The sequence below is a fragment of the Pan troglodytes genome, chromosome 1, assembly GCF_028858775.2.
Source record: "Pan troglodytes isolate AG18354 chromosome 1, NHGRI_mPanTro3-v2.0_pri, whole genome shotgun sequence".
NCBI lineage: Eukaryota > Metazoa > Chordata > Mammalia > Primates > Hominidae > Pan > Pan troglodytes.
In genome coordinates this window covers 10,128,826-10,145,892 of record NC_072398.2, presented here as the reverse complement: position 1 = coordinate 10,145,892, position 17,067 = coordinate 10,128,826, and the positions used below count along the sequence as shown (strand labels likewise).

Below are 17,067 nucleotides of genomic sequence, written 5' to 3'. Positions count from 1 at the left end.
CGATTCTCCTGTGCCAGCCTTCCCAGTAGCTGGGACTACAAGCGCGTGCCACCACACCCAGCTAATTTTTGTATTTTTAGTAGAGCCAGGGTTGCGCCATATTGGCCAGGATAATCTTGGTCTCCTGACCTCGTGATCCATCCGCCTGGGCCTCCCAAAGTGCTGGGATTACAGGCATGAGCCACCGTGCCTGGCTGAATTTTATAATATATAAACTACAACTCAATAGAACTAAAACAAGCACACACACAAACACACACACACACATGCACACACAGATGCACATGCTCCTATACTCATATACCAAACCACTATGCAGTTCTTAGTTTACCCCTAGTTTGTGCGTTCAAAGAGAGCAACGATACACACGCATGAATACTTTGGCCAAGAGGGCAATGCAGTACAACATTGAATTTCTTTTTAAACAAATGTTGCTGTGTCAACTTGCTATTCATTCGGAAGTATTGACTCTTGACCTAAACCTCACATCATGCACCAAAATGATTTCCATATTCATTGCAGATCTAAATGAGAAAGGTGAAACAATGACATTTTCAGAGGAAAACAGAAAAATATCTTCAAGACTAGCTTCAGGAGGCACATAGTTCTTAAACAATACATGAAAATAAATAATAAAAATAAATGTTGATGAATCATAACATATTATAATTAAGAATTTCAATTAATAGAGAGGAAAAAAGGCATATCATAGAATGGGAGAACACATAGTATTTATGATATCTGACAAACTACTTGTACCCACAAGATATAAATAATTTCTATAAGCAAATAAGAAAATGAAAATAAACTTGTCAAGGCAATTCACACAAGTATAATCACATGGCAAATATATATATATATGTGTATATATATATATACACATATATATACTGTGTTCAACCTCACTAGACATTAGGATAATGCAAAACCGTGTCACACAATTATAGTCCCAATAAGTGAAAAGAGAAGAAGGAGAAAAAGAAGAAAATCTGTTGCAAATTTAGATGATAATGTAATACAACTATAATTCTCATACATTTCTGGTGGTGTGTACATTGATTCATCCACTTTGGAAAACCATTTGACAATGACTAGTAAAGTTGAGTGCATGCCATCTCTATAATCCAGCATTTCCAACTCGAGACATATATCCAATAGAAATGAATTCACATTTACCAGAAGACATGTATAAAAAATGTCCAAGTACTATTTGTAAAAACCAAAAGGCTAGAAACTAAGCAAATCTTTATCAACAGTTGAGTGGAAACGTAATCTGTAGTATAATTGATAATTACCTTCTATAAAACAATGAAAATGAACTAACTGGAAGTATATGCAATAAAATGGATAAATATCACAAATGATGCGGAGTGGAAGAAGCTAGACAAAAATGGAGTAGACAATAAAAAATTTCATTCATAAAAATTTTAAAACCAGGCAAAACTATTCTATGCAGTTAAAGATCAGGACAATAGTTGTTTTTGGCAGGAAAAGTCATTAGACAGGAGCATAAGGATAGCTTCGTGTTCTGTTTCGGAATGATGGTTACAAATATAAGCATAATTTATAAAAAATTCATTAAGCTACACACTTTTTACATGATTATTATATTTTGAGAAAAAATGTCTTTAAAGAAAACAGCCTAAGAAAAGGCAAAGGAACTGGTTATTAAAACCATCACATCAAAAGACTGAAAAGTTTGGAGGTAGCATAGAAGACAGAAACGTTCAAGCTACCCAGACAAATATTATGTACAGATTGATGAAAATCTGTTTGCAAGACATTCATCATAACTTCTCCAGGGATGCATTATCTAATTGAGTAGCATTATTCATTTTGCTTTGATTTTGGTAAAGTTGGTGCTGAAAACTAAAAGAAACCTGCATCATCTCACTGCACAATGACTTAAGGTTTCTACCCTTGTCATCTGGTAGCTGACTTTAAAATGTGATGTGGGCCAGGGCCTGGTAGCTCATGCCTGTAATCCCAGCATTTTGGGAGGCTGAGGTGGGAAGATTGCTTGAGCCATTAGCAGGCATGTAGCGTGTGCCTGTAGTACCAGCTACTGGGAAGGCTGAGGAGGGAGAATCACTTGAACCCAGGGGTTCAAGGCTGCAGTAGGCCATGATCACATGATGCACACCAGCCTGGGTGATGGTGTGAAACTCTGCCTCAAAAACAAAGCCAGAAAAAAAAGGTGATGTGGTGCAGGAATCACTTTTCCTTAATAGGAAGTATCATCATATGTGATACTAACAGATATTAACAGATATCTGCTTATTTATTTATTTTGCACAAGGGATTTTCACTTTAAGATTTAATGACTGCCTTATTGGATTTCAGACTTAGATGGGGCCTATGGCCGCTTTGATTTGGCCAATTTCTTCCATTTAGAACAGATGTATTTACCCAATGCCTGTGCCCCTATTGTATCTAGAAAGTAACTAATTTCCTTTTTGATTTTATAGCAGAGCGGTGGAATGGCCTTTTGAAGTTACAATTACGATGCCAACTAGGTGACAATACTTTGCGGGCCTGGGCCAAAGTTCTCCAGAAGGTTGTGTATGCCCGGAATCAGCATCCAATATATGGTACTGTTTCTCCGAGAGCCAGGATTCATGGGTCCAGGAATGAAGGGGTGGAAGTGGAAGTCGCACCACTCACCATCACCTCTAGTGACCCACTAGCAAAATTTTTGCTTCCTCTCCCTGTAACATTATGTTCTGCTGGCCTAGAGGTCTTAGTTCCAGAGGGAGGAATGCTGCAAGCAGGAGATACAACAATGGTTCTATTAAACTGGAAGTTAAGCTTGCCACCTGGCCACTTGGGGCTCCTCCTTCCTCTAAGTCAACAGGCTAAGATGGGAGTTACAATGTTGGCTGGGGTGATTGACCCGGACTATCGAGATGAAATCAGCCTACTCCTCCACAAGGGAGGTAAGGAAGAGTATGGTTGGATACAGGAAATCCGTTAGGACATCTCATAGTATTACCACGCCCTGTGGTTAAGGTCAATGGGAAACTACAACAATCCAGGCAGGACTAAAAATGGCCCAAACTCTTCAGGAATGAAGGTTTGGGTCACTCCATCAGGTAAAAAACCACCACCTGCTGAGGTGCTTGCTGAAGGCAAAGGGAATACAGAATGGGTAGTAGAAGAAGGCAGTCATCAATATCAGCTATGACCACATGACCAGTTGCAGAAATGAGGACTGTAATTGTCATGAATGCTTCCTCCATATTTTGTTAAGAATATGTTTGTGCATGTATACACTTGTACTAAGAAAATATCTTCATTTTATTGCCTTTCTTTTACCTTCAGCATGTGACATAAGATTTATTGACTTCATATGAGCTTGTGTTGTCAACTTTATGTAATAGCATTTAAGGATTAGTGCATTTTTGGTTGTACAAAGGATAGCTGTATTATGTTACGCATAAGGATGACCTTATTGTTGCCTTTATTGGAGGATTATGTATGATTTCAGGAGATGTGTATGGGTTCAAGTTGACAAGGGGGGGACTTGTGATGGTTAATATTGAGTGTCAACTTGATTGGATTGAAGGATGCAAAGTATTGTTCCTGGGTCTGTCTGTGAGGGTGTTGCCAAAGGAGATCAACATTTGAGTCAGTGGACTGCGAGAGGCCAACCCAGTCTCAATCTGGGTGGCACTATCTAATCAGCTGTGCATGGCTAGAATAAAAGGAGGCAGAAGTTGGAAGGACCTGACTTGCTGAGTCTTCTGGCCTTCATCTTTCTCCTGTGCTGGGTGCTTCCTGCGTTCAAACATCAGACTCCAAGTTCTTCAGCTTTTGGACTTTTGGACCTACGTTAGTGGTTTGCCAGGAACTCTTGGGCCGTTGGTCACAGACTGAAGGCTGCACTGTTGGCTTCCCCACTTTTGAGGTTTTGGACGCGGACTGTTTCCTTGCTCCTCAGCTTGCAGACAGCCTATTGTGGGACCTCACCTGTGACCGTGCGAGTCAACACTCCTTAATAAACTCCACTTCATATATACATGTATCTTATTAGTCCTGTCCATCTAGACAACCCTGACTAATACATTCCTTTCCCGTGTTTTTCCTAATTGGGGTTTTCTTTCTGTAAGAGACTTGCAACGCCTAGAGAAAAGGTCTGAAATGGTATAGCTTTAAATAACTCAGGAAGAGATAAAAGTGCCTCATGTAGTAAAGAAAGAAATCAGGGGGGCGGGGGTGGAAAATGTGCCTTAGATTGAGTCATCAGCTTGATTTATGAAGAGAAAACTCAGAATCATATTTATGAAAAGCTAACCAAGATTACTGCAAATAAATGAAAGGGATATGAAAAAATATGAGCATTAAAAATATGATAAATTCATATTAACCAAATACAATGGTTCCTATAAATAGGACAAAACCAAAAGACAAAGCCAGATGAATTGCCTTTTGTGAAATTGATTCAGCCTATGTTCAGGGCAAGTGGCAATCTCACAAATTTTTATTGTCTAGCTTAAAGTTGATGAATAGCAGAAATCAAATATTAAAATATAGTCCATCCATAGTAAAAATCAAATGGCAATGCTGCTGTATTTCTAACAAAGCAAAATATCTTCTAATTCACATGTGAATTACAGGTGACTAGTGGTAAAGAAAGGGGAATTTAGCAAAAAAAAAAAAAAAAAAAAAAACCCACAAAACTAACAACAACAAAAAAGCCTTAATGCCCATTATCTGCACAGGCATTGTTCTCAGTTTATTTGTAACCATTATTTCTATTAAATTATGTAAACATTTGCTGGACAATACAAAGTTTAACTTGAACACAAGCCAAGCATTTAAAATTACTACAATAATATCTTTGGCAAGCTACTTGAGATTACTCTCTCCACCTCCATTCCTCATTTACTATCCAATATTTTGAAGCCTCTTTCAGAAACAAAAACAGTAAGTATAATTTTAACAGGAAGATTTCCCCCATCAAAGATGGTTTTCTATTAAACATTTAGCATTCACATCTTTGGAAATCAAAGTTCAAGTCTACTGAAAATAGATTTTAGTAAAACAAAGATATGGTGGCAGATTGCTCTTGGGATTCTTGAGGGGGAAAAAAAAGCACATCATAAAACTCAGGGAGAAAAATCAGGATGAATTTCTAGGAGCACATTCAAGAGATTTTAGGCCGGGCACGGTGGCTCACACTCATAATCCCAGCACTTCGGGAGGGCGAAGCAGGAAGATCACCTAAGGTCAGGAGTTCAAGACTAGCCTGGCCAACATGGTGGAACCCTGTCTCTACTAAAAATACAAAAATTAGCCAGGCATGGTGGCAGGCGCCTGTAATCCCAGCTACTCGGGAGGCTGAGGCAGGAGAATCGCTTGAATCCAGGAGGCAGAGGTTGCAGTGAGTTAAAATCGTGCCATTGCACTCCAGCCTGGACAACAAGAGCAAAACTCCATCTCAAAAACAAAAAAACAAACAAGAAAAAAAAAACATATTTTAGAGTATCCACCACAGCAATAGAATTTTAGAGACTTAAAATTCAAGTTAAGCCCCCTGAGTTCTACCTCCTCAGTTTAACAGGTGTGGCAATGGATGCCCAGCAGAGTTAAATTAATTCCTCAAGGTCATATAAGACAGGCTCAGAGGTGGCCCTGGAACCCCAGTCTGCTGATGGTCCTACCCACTCCTCTGCCACACCACATCTCACTGGGGGCACTTTTTGCAAGCCTGAGTTCAGCAGCCTGTTACACCACACAAGTTACGCATTGCTACAATAAAATGAATGTAATTTATCCAAAACTTCCAGTGCCTTTGGTCAAACCTCAAAGCAATAAAAATCACATTATTCTTCCTTGGCTTTGCCTTTGTGATATTAATAAGAATCACTCTGTGTCTTTTCACCATGAATCTTGGGAGGTAAGTTTTCCTTCTTGTAAGCAGTTCTTCCAGTATGAGAGCTCTGTATGTTTAAGTTGTCAACCCATCCTATCATGCCCTTAGTAGTATTGATAGGGACAGGAGGCAAGAAAATACTGGATAGAAGAGGGTGGTTCCCCAGCAAAGGCCCCACTCTCAAGCCTGGAAACCTGCGGCCCTAAATGGGAATAGGCATTTCTGTTTTTGTGCCCAAATGTTACCTTTTCCTAGACCACTCTGGCCCGCCACACCCTTACCCTGTGCCTATATAAACCCTAAACTCCATGAGCAGAGGAACAGAAGAGCATAAGAGTGGCAGAGCAGCACAGCAGCGTGGCAGAGAGGGAGCATCTGAATGTCAAGAGGAGTTCAGCTGGGGATGGTCAGAGAGATCAGCTGCGGGATGGCCAAACTCCAGAGAAGATCATCTTCCCACTCCATTCCCTTTCAAGCTCCCTATCCATCCTGCTGAGAGCCACCTCCGTCACTCAATAAAACCCCTACATTCACCGTCCTTCAACTCCGTGTGACCTGATTCTTCCTGCATGCCGGATAAGGAGCCGGGTACCAAGAGGGCAGGGTGTAAAAGGCTGTCAGCCTGACTCTCCACTGAGCTCATTTAACACTTAGCCATCCACGGACAGCAACTGCTAACACAGCATTAATTATAGCGCACCCTTGGATGCTACTGTGGGGCCGGAGCCCAGAGCCTTCACCCTGGCTCCTGCACCTGCCCATCTGGGTTCTCCCCCTCCCACTCCTGTCACAAGTCCTGCAAGGGGGTCAGGGAACTCTATTGTTTCAGTATATATATGAGTGCCTATGAAATGCTTGCTTGTATTCCCTAAGAAGTAGTCCTGCCCTAAGTTGAGGTAGAAAGCTGACAGGAGGGTAGAGGTTAAGTGAAACTCTTTGAATTTAGGATAATTGAACGAGAAAGCAGCCTAATGGATGGTGCCTATTATTTGAAATGTATCCCCGTCTTGTCAGCGACAGATTGATTGTGTGTATCAGCTCTCTTTGCCTCCTTTCTTCCATACGTAAACAAGGAACAGTAATAACTTTTGAGAGCAGAAATCAAAGAGTGAAGGAGAAAGCAGCTCCTTGAATGTGCTTTCCAGTTATCAAAGTTACAGGGTAGCTGAGGTAAAGAGTAAAATTTCTGTATCCATTCCATCTGCAATGAACAGAGAGAAATAACACATAAATGCAGTCTCCTCCCCCTTCTCTTTAATCTCTCTTCTCTAGATCTCTGCAACACCATGTCTTTAAAATCTTGAACTCTTAAACAATATTTGTTGATGACATCTCTTCTTCTGCTAGCTTCTTACATGTAGATACTGTTCATTATTCTTTCCTAAGCAGTTGAATTTTATAAAGACCAATATGATTATGTCATTACCATGCTCAAAAATTGTTAAAAGTTCATTCCCTGTGGAAGACAGAGCAAACTTCTCAGCATGGCATGCAAAGCCATGTACCAACTGGCCCGAGTTTCTCTCTCTCTCTGCCACTCCCCTCAATCCACTCAGGAAAATGCACAGTATTTTATAAGTACATTATGCACCTTCATAACATTGTTCTTTCTATGAATTCTTATGGTGGTAGCCCTTTCCTTTTTTTTTTTTTTTTTTTTTTTTGAGACAGAGTCTCGCTCTGTCACCAAGCTGGAGTGCAGTGTCACGATCTCGGCTCACTGCAACCTCCACCTGCTGGGTTCAAGCAATTCTCCTGCCTCAGCCTCCCGAGTACCTGGGACTAAAGGCACATGCCACCATGCCTGGCTAATATTTTGTATTTTTAGTAGAAACGGGGTCTCACTATGCTGGCCAGGATGGTCTCAAACTCCTGACCTCGTGATCTGCTCGCCTCAGCCTCCCAAAGTGCTGGGGTTACAGACGTGAGCCACTGCACCCGGCCCCCTTTCCTAACTTTTTGACATTTAAATTGTGCACTCTTTATGGACCTCTTCCATACCTCCCTAGTTTGTCTATTTTTAATTTCTATTTTCATGACCACTATTATGCCTCTCGTATCATTTCGAAGCCTACCATGAATACATTGTGTGCTTTTCCCTTCCCACATATTTTCTTTTAGCTCCTGAATCTTTTTTACTTTATGCCTTGCCAGTACCATTGGCAATGCTTGTCATAAACAGCACATACACTATGGCAACTGAAGAAGTGTGTGTGTCACATTCAATTGAGACGTAAACAGGTCAGTGCCTCACTTGACTTTGCAATCATAGAAGGACTTCACACTAAGAGGAAATTAGAGATTTTTTTTTTTTTTCAGAAATGAAGAAACGTACTCAGTGAATGCCTCCTTAGGAAAATAGGCACCAGTTATTTCAAGAAGGAAGCCATTCAGTGCAAAAAAAAAAAAAAAAAAATTAGCAGCTCTTAAAACCATTTAGAGGCCGAGAGACCAAGGTCAGAAAAAAATGCTACTGATGTTCAAGAAATTCAGGAATTGCAAGAGACAACAGCCAGGGGGTGACCTTAGCTATCTGCTGCCCTACGTGGGTGATTCACAGAAAGACACTCAGAATTGCTGGAAAAATCTCATTGCTTCCAAGCCCAAAGCCCACACTCCTGCCTGCATCTGCCACTAGGCCACATGGTTTCAGTTTGTCTTTTACCTCCCAAATCTAACGCAAATGTCCCCAGCTGATGCCCCTAAGTGGTGGTGGAAGTTTTGAGAATTGGAGTTACCAGGATTGTAGGACCTATTAAGAGGAACCATAGGAAAGGAAAAAGATTTCTAAATATTTAGTGACTAACTGGGCACACAAAGGCCGAGAGATCTCTCTAAGTCAGGACTATTTTTCTGAGTTGTAGAATTTCAATACAGACATACATGACTAAGTGAATTATATATTAGATTCATAAAGCAAGTAACTGTCACACCTTTAACCCAGTTAAGCTAAATGGGTTGACTAGAATGTCATCGTCTAGTTATTTAGCTGAAGGGGACAATTAAAGACTCAAACATAATTATGTGTTTCTTAAAATATTTATTGTTGGAAATTCTAAGTATTTGTGACACCGTTTCAAAAATAAGGGAGAGGGCTGGGCACAGTGGCTCACGCCTGTAATCTCAGCACTTTGGGAGGCCGAGCTGAGTGGATCACCTGAGGTCAGGAGTTCGAGACCAGCCTGGCCAACATAGAGAAACCCCATCTCTACTAAAAATACAAAAATTAGCTGGATGTGGTGGCAGGGGCCTATAATCCCAGCTACTCAGGAAGCTGAGGCAGGATAATTACTTGAATCCAGGAAGCGAAGGTTGCAGTGAGCCAAGATCACACCACTGCACTCCAGCCTGGGTGACAGAGTGAGACTCCATCTCAAATAAATAAACAAATAAGGGAGGGGAGAGATTAATTAATATGGAGAAGGAAAACCTAAAAAAAAATTATTACATCATATGAAATAAAAATTATTTCTACCATAACAGTGATTTCTTAAATTAACAGGCTGAAAAAGTTGCTATGTCAATATTAAAAATTAGTTCTTCCCTGCAGAAAAAATACAGCCTCTGACGTGAGCCGAGATCACACTACTGCACTCCAGCCTGGTGACACAGCGAGACTCCATCTCAAAAAAATAAAATAAAATAAAATAAAAATAGAGCCTCTGACATGAGTTCCACCAGAAAACTACCAATAGCCTATAAATGATTACAAGAAAAATCAACGTTTCCCATTCTTCTTTCTTCCAAGTAGCCACATTACATTTATTTTTAAGAAATACAACTTCTAGAACATTATGATGTCCACTTTAATTCATATCTTTACCCTGCCTTTTTGCTTCTCTGTTCTTCAATATTTGCATGTCAGCCTGTCTTAGGCACAAATAAAACCTGAATTATGAGCATAACATGAAATCCACAGCTGTGAAGTTAGATATGAGTAATATTTGAAGCAAATATATTGTCAACAGATATGATGGCGCATTTTTAGGAAAACTGACCTCTTGCCAACTCGAATGGCAACAGTCAGGACACAGACGAGAGAAGAAACAAGAAAATATACATAGTGTTTATAAGTCTGTAAAGCATTTTGAGATATTTTGGCCATATCACTAATAGCTGTGTGGCACTTGACAAATTGTATAATCTCTCTGTGCTTCCATATTGTTTCTTTATTTTTAACCCATATCAGTGATGTGAAAGCTATGTGTCTCTAGAGATAAGAAGATAATTGCTTTTCTTCATCCATCCCAAGGGTTATGGCTGATATTCCTAGAACAAAAGATAGGTTTGCAAAAGACAGTCATAACAAATTTCTTTAATAAAGTTTTATTTAGCATGGGAGCCTTTAGAAATGAAGGCCCAAAGACCGAGGGAAAACTGTGTATTTTTATGCTAAGTCTGATATAAAGAAGCTGATAATTGTGCAGAAATGTGCTTGGACAAAAAGAATATGATCTAATGGTGAAAAAACTGAGTGGGGGAACACAGCAAGACCTTGATCTCTTTCTTCTCCTGGGTATGGAGCAGGCCCCCTCTGGAATGAGGCACTCATAACTTACTTTCAGACACAGTAGGTCAGAGAGTGACCTTTCTTGATTTTATGGCTTGCTTTTTGAAGAGGAGTTCTAGTTTCTATGACCTCTCTTGGGGGAGAAATGGAGGGAGGAGAGAGAAGAATGGAAGAAGGTCACAGAGAACTTCATACTTCTGAGGCTTTTCCAATCTCCGGTTCAAAGTACTCAGCCTGCCAAGCACGCTACTTTAGGGCATCGTGTTCTGAGCCTAGACAATCCCTACAGCCCATTCAGGCACCTCTCTGTTCAGGACCATCTAAACCAGTGAGGCTTGCCACCCCCATTCCACTTCAACTTGAGTAATTGTTGTATCTTGGAAATCTGCATCATGTTTTATTTGAACCAAGGATTACTAAGTCTAATAATCATTTGAGATCTAGGGATCTAGATCAACCATAAAAGTTATAAAAGTAATGTCCTATGAATGTGACGTTTTCTTTTCTTCAGGTAGTTTTAGATGAAGACACTCAAGGGATATAAATATCTCCATATTCTGAAAAGTATTCAAGAAGAAATGCTTCATCATGGCTTGCGGGCTGTAATTCTTAGTCCCATCTTCATTCTAAGTTTCTCTCTGGAGGATTTAATTCAGCCTCACTAACAATCAAAGAAAATAATTAATATTCATGTAAAACACCATTGTTTCCTTCTATCAGATGATAAAATGTTATAAAGAGTAGTTGTTTTAAGATTGTATACATGCAGCAACTTCTCATCCTTCCAAAGAAGATAGGGCAGATTTGTGAGAAAGAAAACAAATTGGAAATAAACATCAAAAGCTAAGAGTTTCTGTTCTTTGATATAGTAATTTTACTTCTACAAATCAGGCCTAAAATAATCCAATTACTAAAATTATTGTCTATTTGGATTTGAATATGATGAAAACAATTACAATTATTTATCTAACTACATAATCTTTTCTGTAGTATTTTTGCAGAAAGTATTTCAAAACCAACATCAATAAGGGGTGAGTATATTAATGGCACTGTAGACATGCATATATTGAGATATGATATAGGCATTAAAAACAGGTTTTTAAGATTGTTAATAACATAGGAGATACTTTTGTGATAAAACATTAATTATAAGAATACACAGAAAAAGTTTAATAGAAATGCTACAAAATATTGAGTGGCTAAGAGCAGTGTATGTATGTAATATTTTTATATTTTAGATATGTTCTGTATTTTTCCAAAGAATAAATATTATATGCATTATTAACAAAAGAATATTATATCGAAAGTTGACCAATTTTATATTTAGTGAAGAAGGAAAAAATTTTCTTATTATATATTTGTAAATGATTGTACATAAAGATATATTGAGACTGCATCCACTCCTACAATTCAAAGTGAAGAGTGTTGCCAATATTCTTTATGTTATCTTCATTATCAGTATGATGCAAATCACTCTTACTTTCAGCAATTTGTTACTTCACGTTAAAGTTGATGTTTCACCTCACATTAACTAACGAATCCAGATTTAGTTTCCCAATAGCTAGGTCTAATGAGGATCAAGTATTTGCCAAACTGTTGTCAAAGACCAAAAAATAAATAAATAAATAAAAAGGCCAGACACTGGTTAAAGTGGTAAAGATAAATTTTAATCAGTTATAACGATCACAATAGGGGAAAAAGTCCAGCATGAACTGAATTCAACTTCAATTTGGACAGAGGTTGCTGAGTGTTTTAAAGAAGAATGAGGAAGTCTGTGGAGGAGGCTGGGTGGGGAAGGCTCAGCAGAATCAGGAAAGTAAAACATTGTAGTGGGTTAATCAGTGTAAATGCGATTAGGCCTGCTGTATCTGCTAACAGACAATTATCAAAGTGATTGATAATAAAAGTGGACCCTATTCTAATATGAATATGATAATATGAAGATACATAGTTAGGATTCTATCATCCTACAGCAACTGAAGACAAAGCCTGCTCCTTACCGATGGCTGCACTTCCAAGGGATGGCTTTCAGGTCCTCTGAGGAAGACCTCCTGAGTTTGGGAAGATACAGATACATCTCAAAGGGGCAAGGGAGGAATTCATAGTTGTAAGCCCCTTTTAGTAAATGCTGTAAGAAAGAGTGGCTGGGGATCTATGATCAGGTGTTGACTAGAACCAACAGTACATTCTTTTGGCAGCCTTGAGTTTTCTTAGACAAGAAATTTAGGAGGACCAGGACATTTCTAGGAATATGGCCTTGAGATATTAGAAACTATTGATGTGGCTACATTGTCTGGGATATATACCCTGAGGTTTGCTGTTGTGCACCAGGAAAATTTAGGACACAGACACACAAGAGGAGTTTAGGAGCAGAGGTTTAACAGGTAGAAGACAAGAGAACGAGAAACAGCTTCTTCCATAGAGGAAGGAGTCTCCAAGCAGAAAGGACCAGCTGGTGGTGAATGCATCAAATTTTATAGACCGGTTTGAGGAGGTGGTGTCTGATTTGCATAGGGCTCATAGATTGGTTTGATCAGATATGACATTTACATAGTGCGTGGGGAAGGCTGATCACTTCACCCTAATTTTCTCATGCAAATGGACTTTCCAGTTCCATGCCATCTTGTCTGCTCCTTACAGTACACATGGCTGGCAGAAAGGGTGGAGCTGCCATCTTGAAAATGTCTAACCCTTAGTTACTGCCAGCATTCACCAGTGCAAGCTCCCAGCTTGCTTGTCTATGTCTGTAGCTCAACTTAACCGGCTGCTCTTTATTAGAAAATGATTTGGGGCTGCTTTTCATTAAAAAGAAAAGCCTTACCAAGGACTCCCACACCCTTGCTATCTGCCTAAATGATTTCTTCTAAATCCCTATATCACTATTTTAATGTTTGTTTAAGTTTATAGGCCAAGATTGAGGGCCAGTGAAGAAGAGAGAGCTCAGAGGAGCCTGGGTAGAGTTTAGTCAAGGGCAGAATTTTTGTCAGTATTAACATCTTCAAAGTGGAATCTGGTGGCCTCAAGTACAACTACACAAGAAAGAAGAAAGTACTTGCAATTTAGAAAGTTTATCTGTTTACCTTGCCCTCATATCTAGCAGCACTTTTTTCAGCTCCCAATGAACTTGAATATGTGCTAATTGATTAATTTTTAGAACTTGAATATGATCCCTTTAAGTGAGTTATTGTTACTCTATGTTTTTACTAGAGAAGCCCAGATGAAGTCCTTAAAGCAATCAATAATACCTATGAAGTACATCTTTAAAGTATAACAATGTGAGGGCAATATTATAAGTCAGTTTTAGGAAAATGTCAAAACTTTAACTCGCATTTCTCTGCATAATTAATCTATTGTATTCAATTCAACAATAATTTATTGAGGGTCTGCTTATAACAGGCAATGTGCTTCCTAACTCATTCACTGCTCATCTAGACAAGCTCTTTCTTGTGACTAAGATATTGCCTGAAAATGAATGTTTCCGAGGAAAATCTTTCAGGAGTCTTTCACAAATAAAATTAGTAGTGGGAATAGACTTCGTCCTGCTCTTTTGTGTGAATATTCACATACTAAGCTAGGGTGCCAAAGCTGTATTAAAAAAAAAAAAAAAGTCAGAGGTTGACCAAGCTAGGATAAAAGCACGCCTACCTCAACAACTCTCTACAAGTATGACATTCTCAAAGGAAACATACTATTGTGTTTAACTGCAAGGTATTTGCGGTCAGGAAAACCAAGGTTTGATTCTCAATTGTTCTCTAGATGTGTGGCCATGGTTGGACAAGTTACTAGGATTCTCTGGAACTCCATTCTATCTGTAAATTCAGGATAATAACTTCTTTTTTAAAAAAACTTTTTTGTTTTGAGACAGGGTCTTGCTCTGTTGCCCAGGCTGGAGTGCAATGGCACAATCTTGGCTCACTGCAACCTCCGCCTCCTGGGCTCAAACGATCCTCCTGTCTCAGCCTCCCAAGTAGCTAGGACTACAGGCATGTGCCACCATTTTCGTATTTTTTGTAGAAACAGAGTTTTGCCTTGTCACCCAGGCTGGTCTCCAACTCCTGGACTCAATCAATCTGCCCACCTCAGCCTCCCAAAGTAGTGGGATTACAGGCGTAAGCCACTGCATCCACCCAAGGATAACGACCTCTACCACATAGGATGTTGCACTGAAGTTAGGTGAGCTAATGTAGGTACAATTCCTGATATATAATAATTTCTCAGTAAAGACTCTTTTTCTCTTATTAATAGGTTTCTGTGCGAGCCGTGAATTAGAAGCACATTATAAGGTAGAACTGATAGAACTGAACAATTCATATAAATATGTGAAATCAGAGTAATGCACTAAGTGTTAAAGTGGAAAATAAAACATGACAGAATCACAAGTTAGTTTAAATATTCCTCTACCTGAAGAAACCCCAGAAAGATCACAATGAAGGTAATACAATTAGCCCTCCACATCCATGGGGCTCTGTGATTCTGCAACCAACTTGGGATTAAAAATATTCAAAAAAAAGAAAACAATAAAAAAACACAAAAAATACAGTATAACAACTATTTACTTAGCATTTATGTTGTATTAGGTGTTATAATTAATCTATAGAAGATTTAAAGTATACAGGAAGGTGTGCGTAGGTTATATGCAAATACTAGCCCATTTTATATCTAGGACTTGAGCATCTAAAGATGTGGGTATCTGTGGGGGTCCTGGAGACAATCTCCTATGGCTACTGAGGGAAGATTGTACTTGAGTTCAGCCTCAAGCAGTAGATATAAGGTTCCTAGGTAAATTAGAAGAAAAGCTTAAATGTAAGGATCATCACATCCAAAGGCAGGGGGCTAAAAGGGCATTCAGTGTGGTTGGGGCAGAGTTGGTTGAGGGTGGAATGTGTTGGGGAGATTGAAGCTTAGTTGGGGTACATTTGGCAAATACTAATATGGAATTGTGAAGTTATCCTTTGGATAGCATGTACCCAAATGAAGGATTACTATATGCACATTTGTTTTTTAGGATGCTGGCTCTGGCATTTCTCTGAAAAGAAGACAAATCCTTCTTTTTTATCTCAAGAGCCGTACATATTGAATAAGTTTGTCAATTACATAAACACAGGGTTTTTTTTCAAATTTTATACATTAGCAATGAAAAAGGAGAATCTTTTAAATTATATATTTGAGGTTAAAAAAACCCAGCCTTCACTTGGGGCCTACAGAAAGTGCAAGCTCTGTCTCACATGTTTCATCATGTAATGCACAGTTCTGCAGCTGAGGATTTCTGCCACATATACATTTGTGTCTGTAGAGAAAGAAGCAATACACACAAAAGTCGTGCTCAATGCTGAGAGAATCTATCCCCTGGTAGGGAGGCGAGCAACTGTGCCATTGATACACAGAGGGTTTCAACTGGAGAAGAGCCTTCTACTTTTGCTTGAGTTCTAAAGCAGCTGTATTGGACATTTGGATACTATCTGAGGAGCACACCTCCATTTCAATTGTCCTTTTATGATTCACCAAATAAGCTGTTGAGTATATTGCAGTACTGCCCTGTGTTTCGCTGTTATCAAGTTTATTTTTCTCACATAAATATAGGGATCTTTTCTACCTTTCAGAGCTCTTAAATCTATTAGGATAAATTGCCATTTTTTTTTTTTTTGGAAATGAAAGGCCTCACGTATTTATTACTGAACCCAGCCAACCAACGTGTTCATAACAGGTTGAGAGAGGAAAACATGTCAAACTCTCCAGATAGTGGTGATATTTTCAGCTTGATACGGTAACATGATCATGACCTTCAGACACCATAAGTATGTGTGTCATCTCAAGTTCAATTCCTTATAGACCCAGCTTGGTTCTTCTCCAATGTCTCCTTTTGGAGTTGTACCTGATTTTATTTCTAGTTTTCATCCAAATCCACTGGGGAATGGGATGATTTTGCTTTTGTTTCTTGGCCAGGAATCGCTTAATACTGAAAGTCTTGTGAGAAGACATGGCGAGAAGTGGAGTCAAGAACACACCACGGTGGCGGAGAAAGGAAAAGAGCAGGATAAATAGCTTTGTAAACCTACTACACAGAGAAGGTTGCCTTGATGATTCTCATCAAAGCTATTAGAAAATTTATTTTAAACATAAAAATTGTCAGAAGATACTGTTCCACACACTGCAGGTCTAATAATCACTACCCAAATGTAAGATAATTAAAAGGAATGATTTGTTGCATTCTATTTAACAATATAAGTTACCAGTGAGAACTAGTGACAAGATGATAGCCTCACCATGTCCAGATTCAAACTCCTGGCATATCTGCCACTCACAGGAAATGCAACTTTACTCCTGTTGCTTTTACTTCTGTTAATGAGACCATTATCCTCCTAGATATCTGACTTTTCAACCTCAAAAGTGTGTTTAAATTCCTCTCTCTTTTTTCCCTTCAAAATCTCATTAGTCATGATGAGTTGTAGACTTACTACTTCTAAAATATCTCTGATATTTTAGATATCTCTGATATCCCTTCTGTTTTATTCTCACTGCCACTTCATTCGTTTAAATCCTATTACCTTATCTGGACTATTCCTGTAACTTCTAAATTGGCCTATTTGCTTCCAGGCTGTCTCTGCCCAAGCCAAACCACATACCGTTGCCATAGGAACCTTCCTAAGGAACAGCTCTAATCACTTTATTCTCTGATCAAACG

At 39.0% G+C, this 17,067-nt stretch overlaps 1 protein-coding gene across 1 annotated transcript; it reads right to left on the bottom strand.

The window, feature by feature from the left end:
• Positions 1-16,186: 16,186 nt before the first annotated feature.
• On the bottom strand, positions 16,187-16,428 carry LOC107974289 (large ribosomal subunit protein eL39-like). Its single transcript, XM_016951595.4, has one exon. It carries the CDS (start codon positions 16,362-16,364, stop codon positions 16,209-16,211), a length of 156 nt encoding a protein of 51 aa, XP_016807084.1. The 5' UTR covers positions 16,365-16,428; the 3' UTR covers positions 16,187-16,208.
• Between the last annotated feature and the right edge of the window lie 639 nt (positions 16,429-17,067).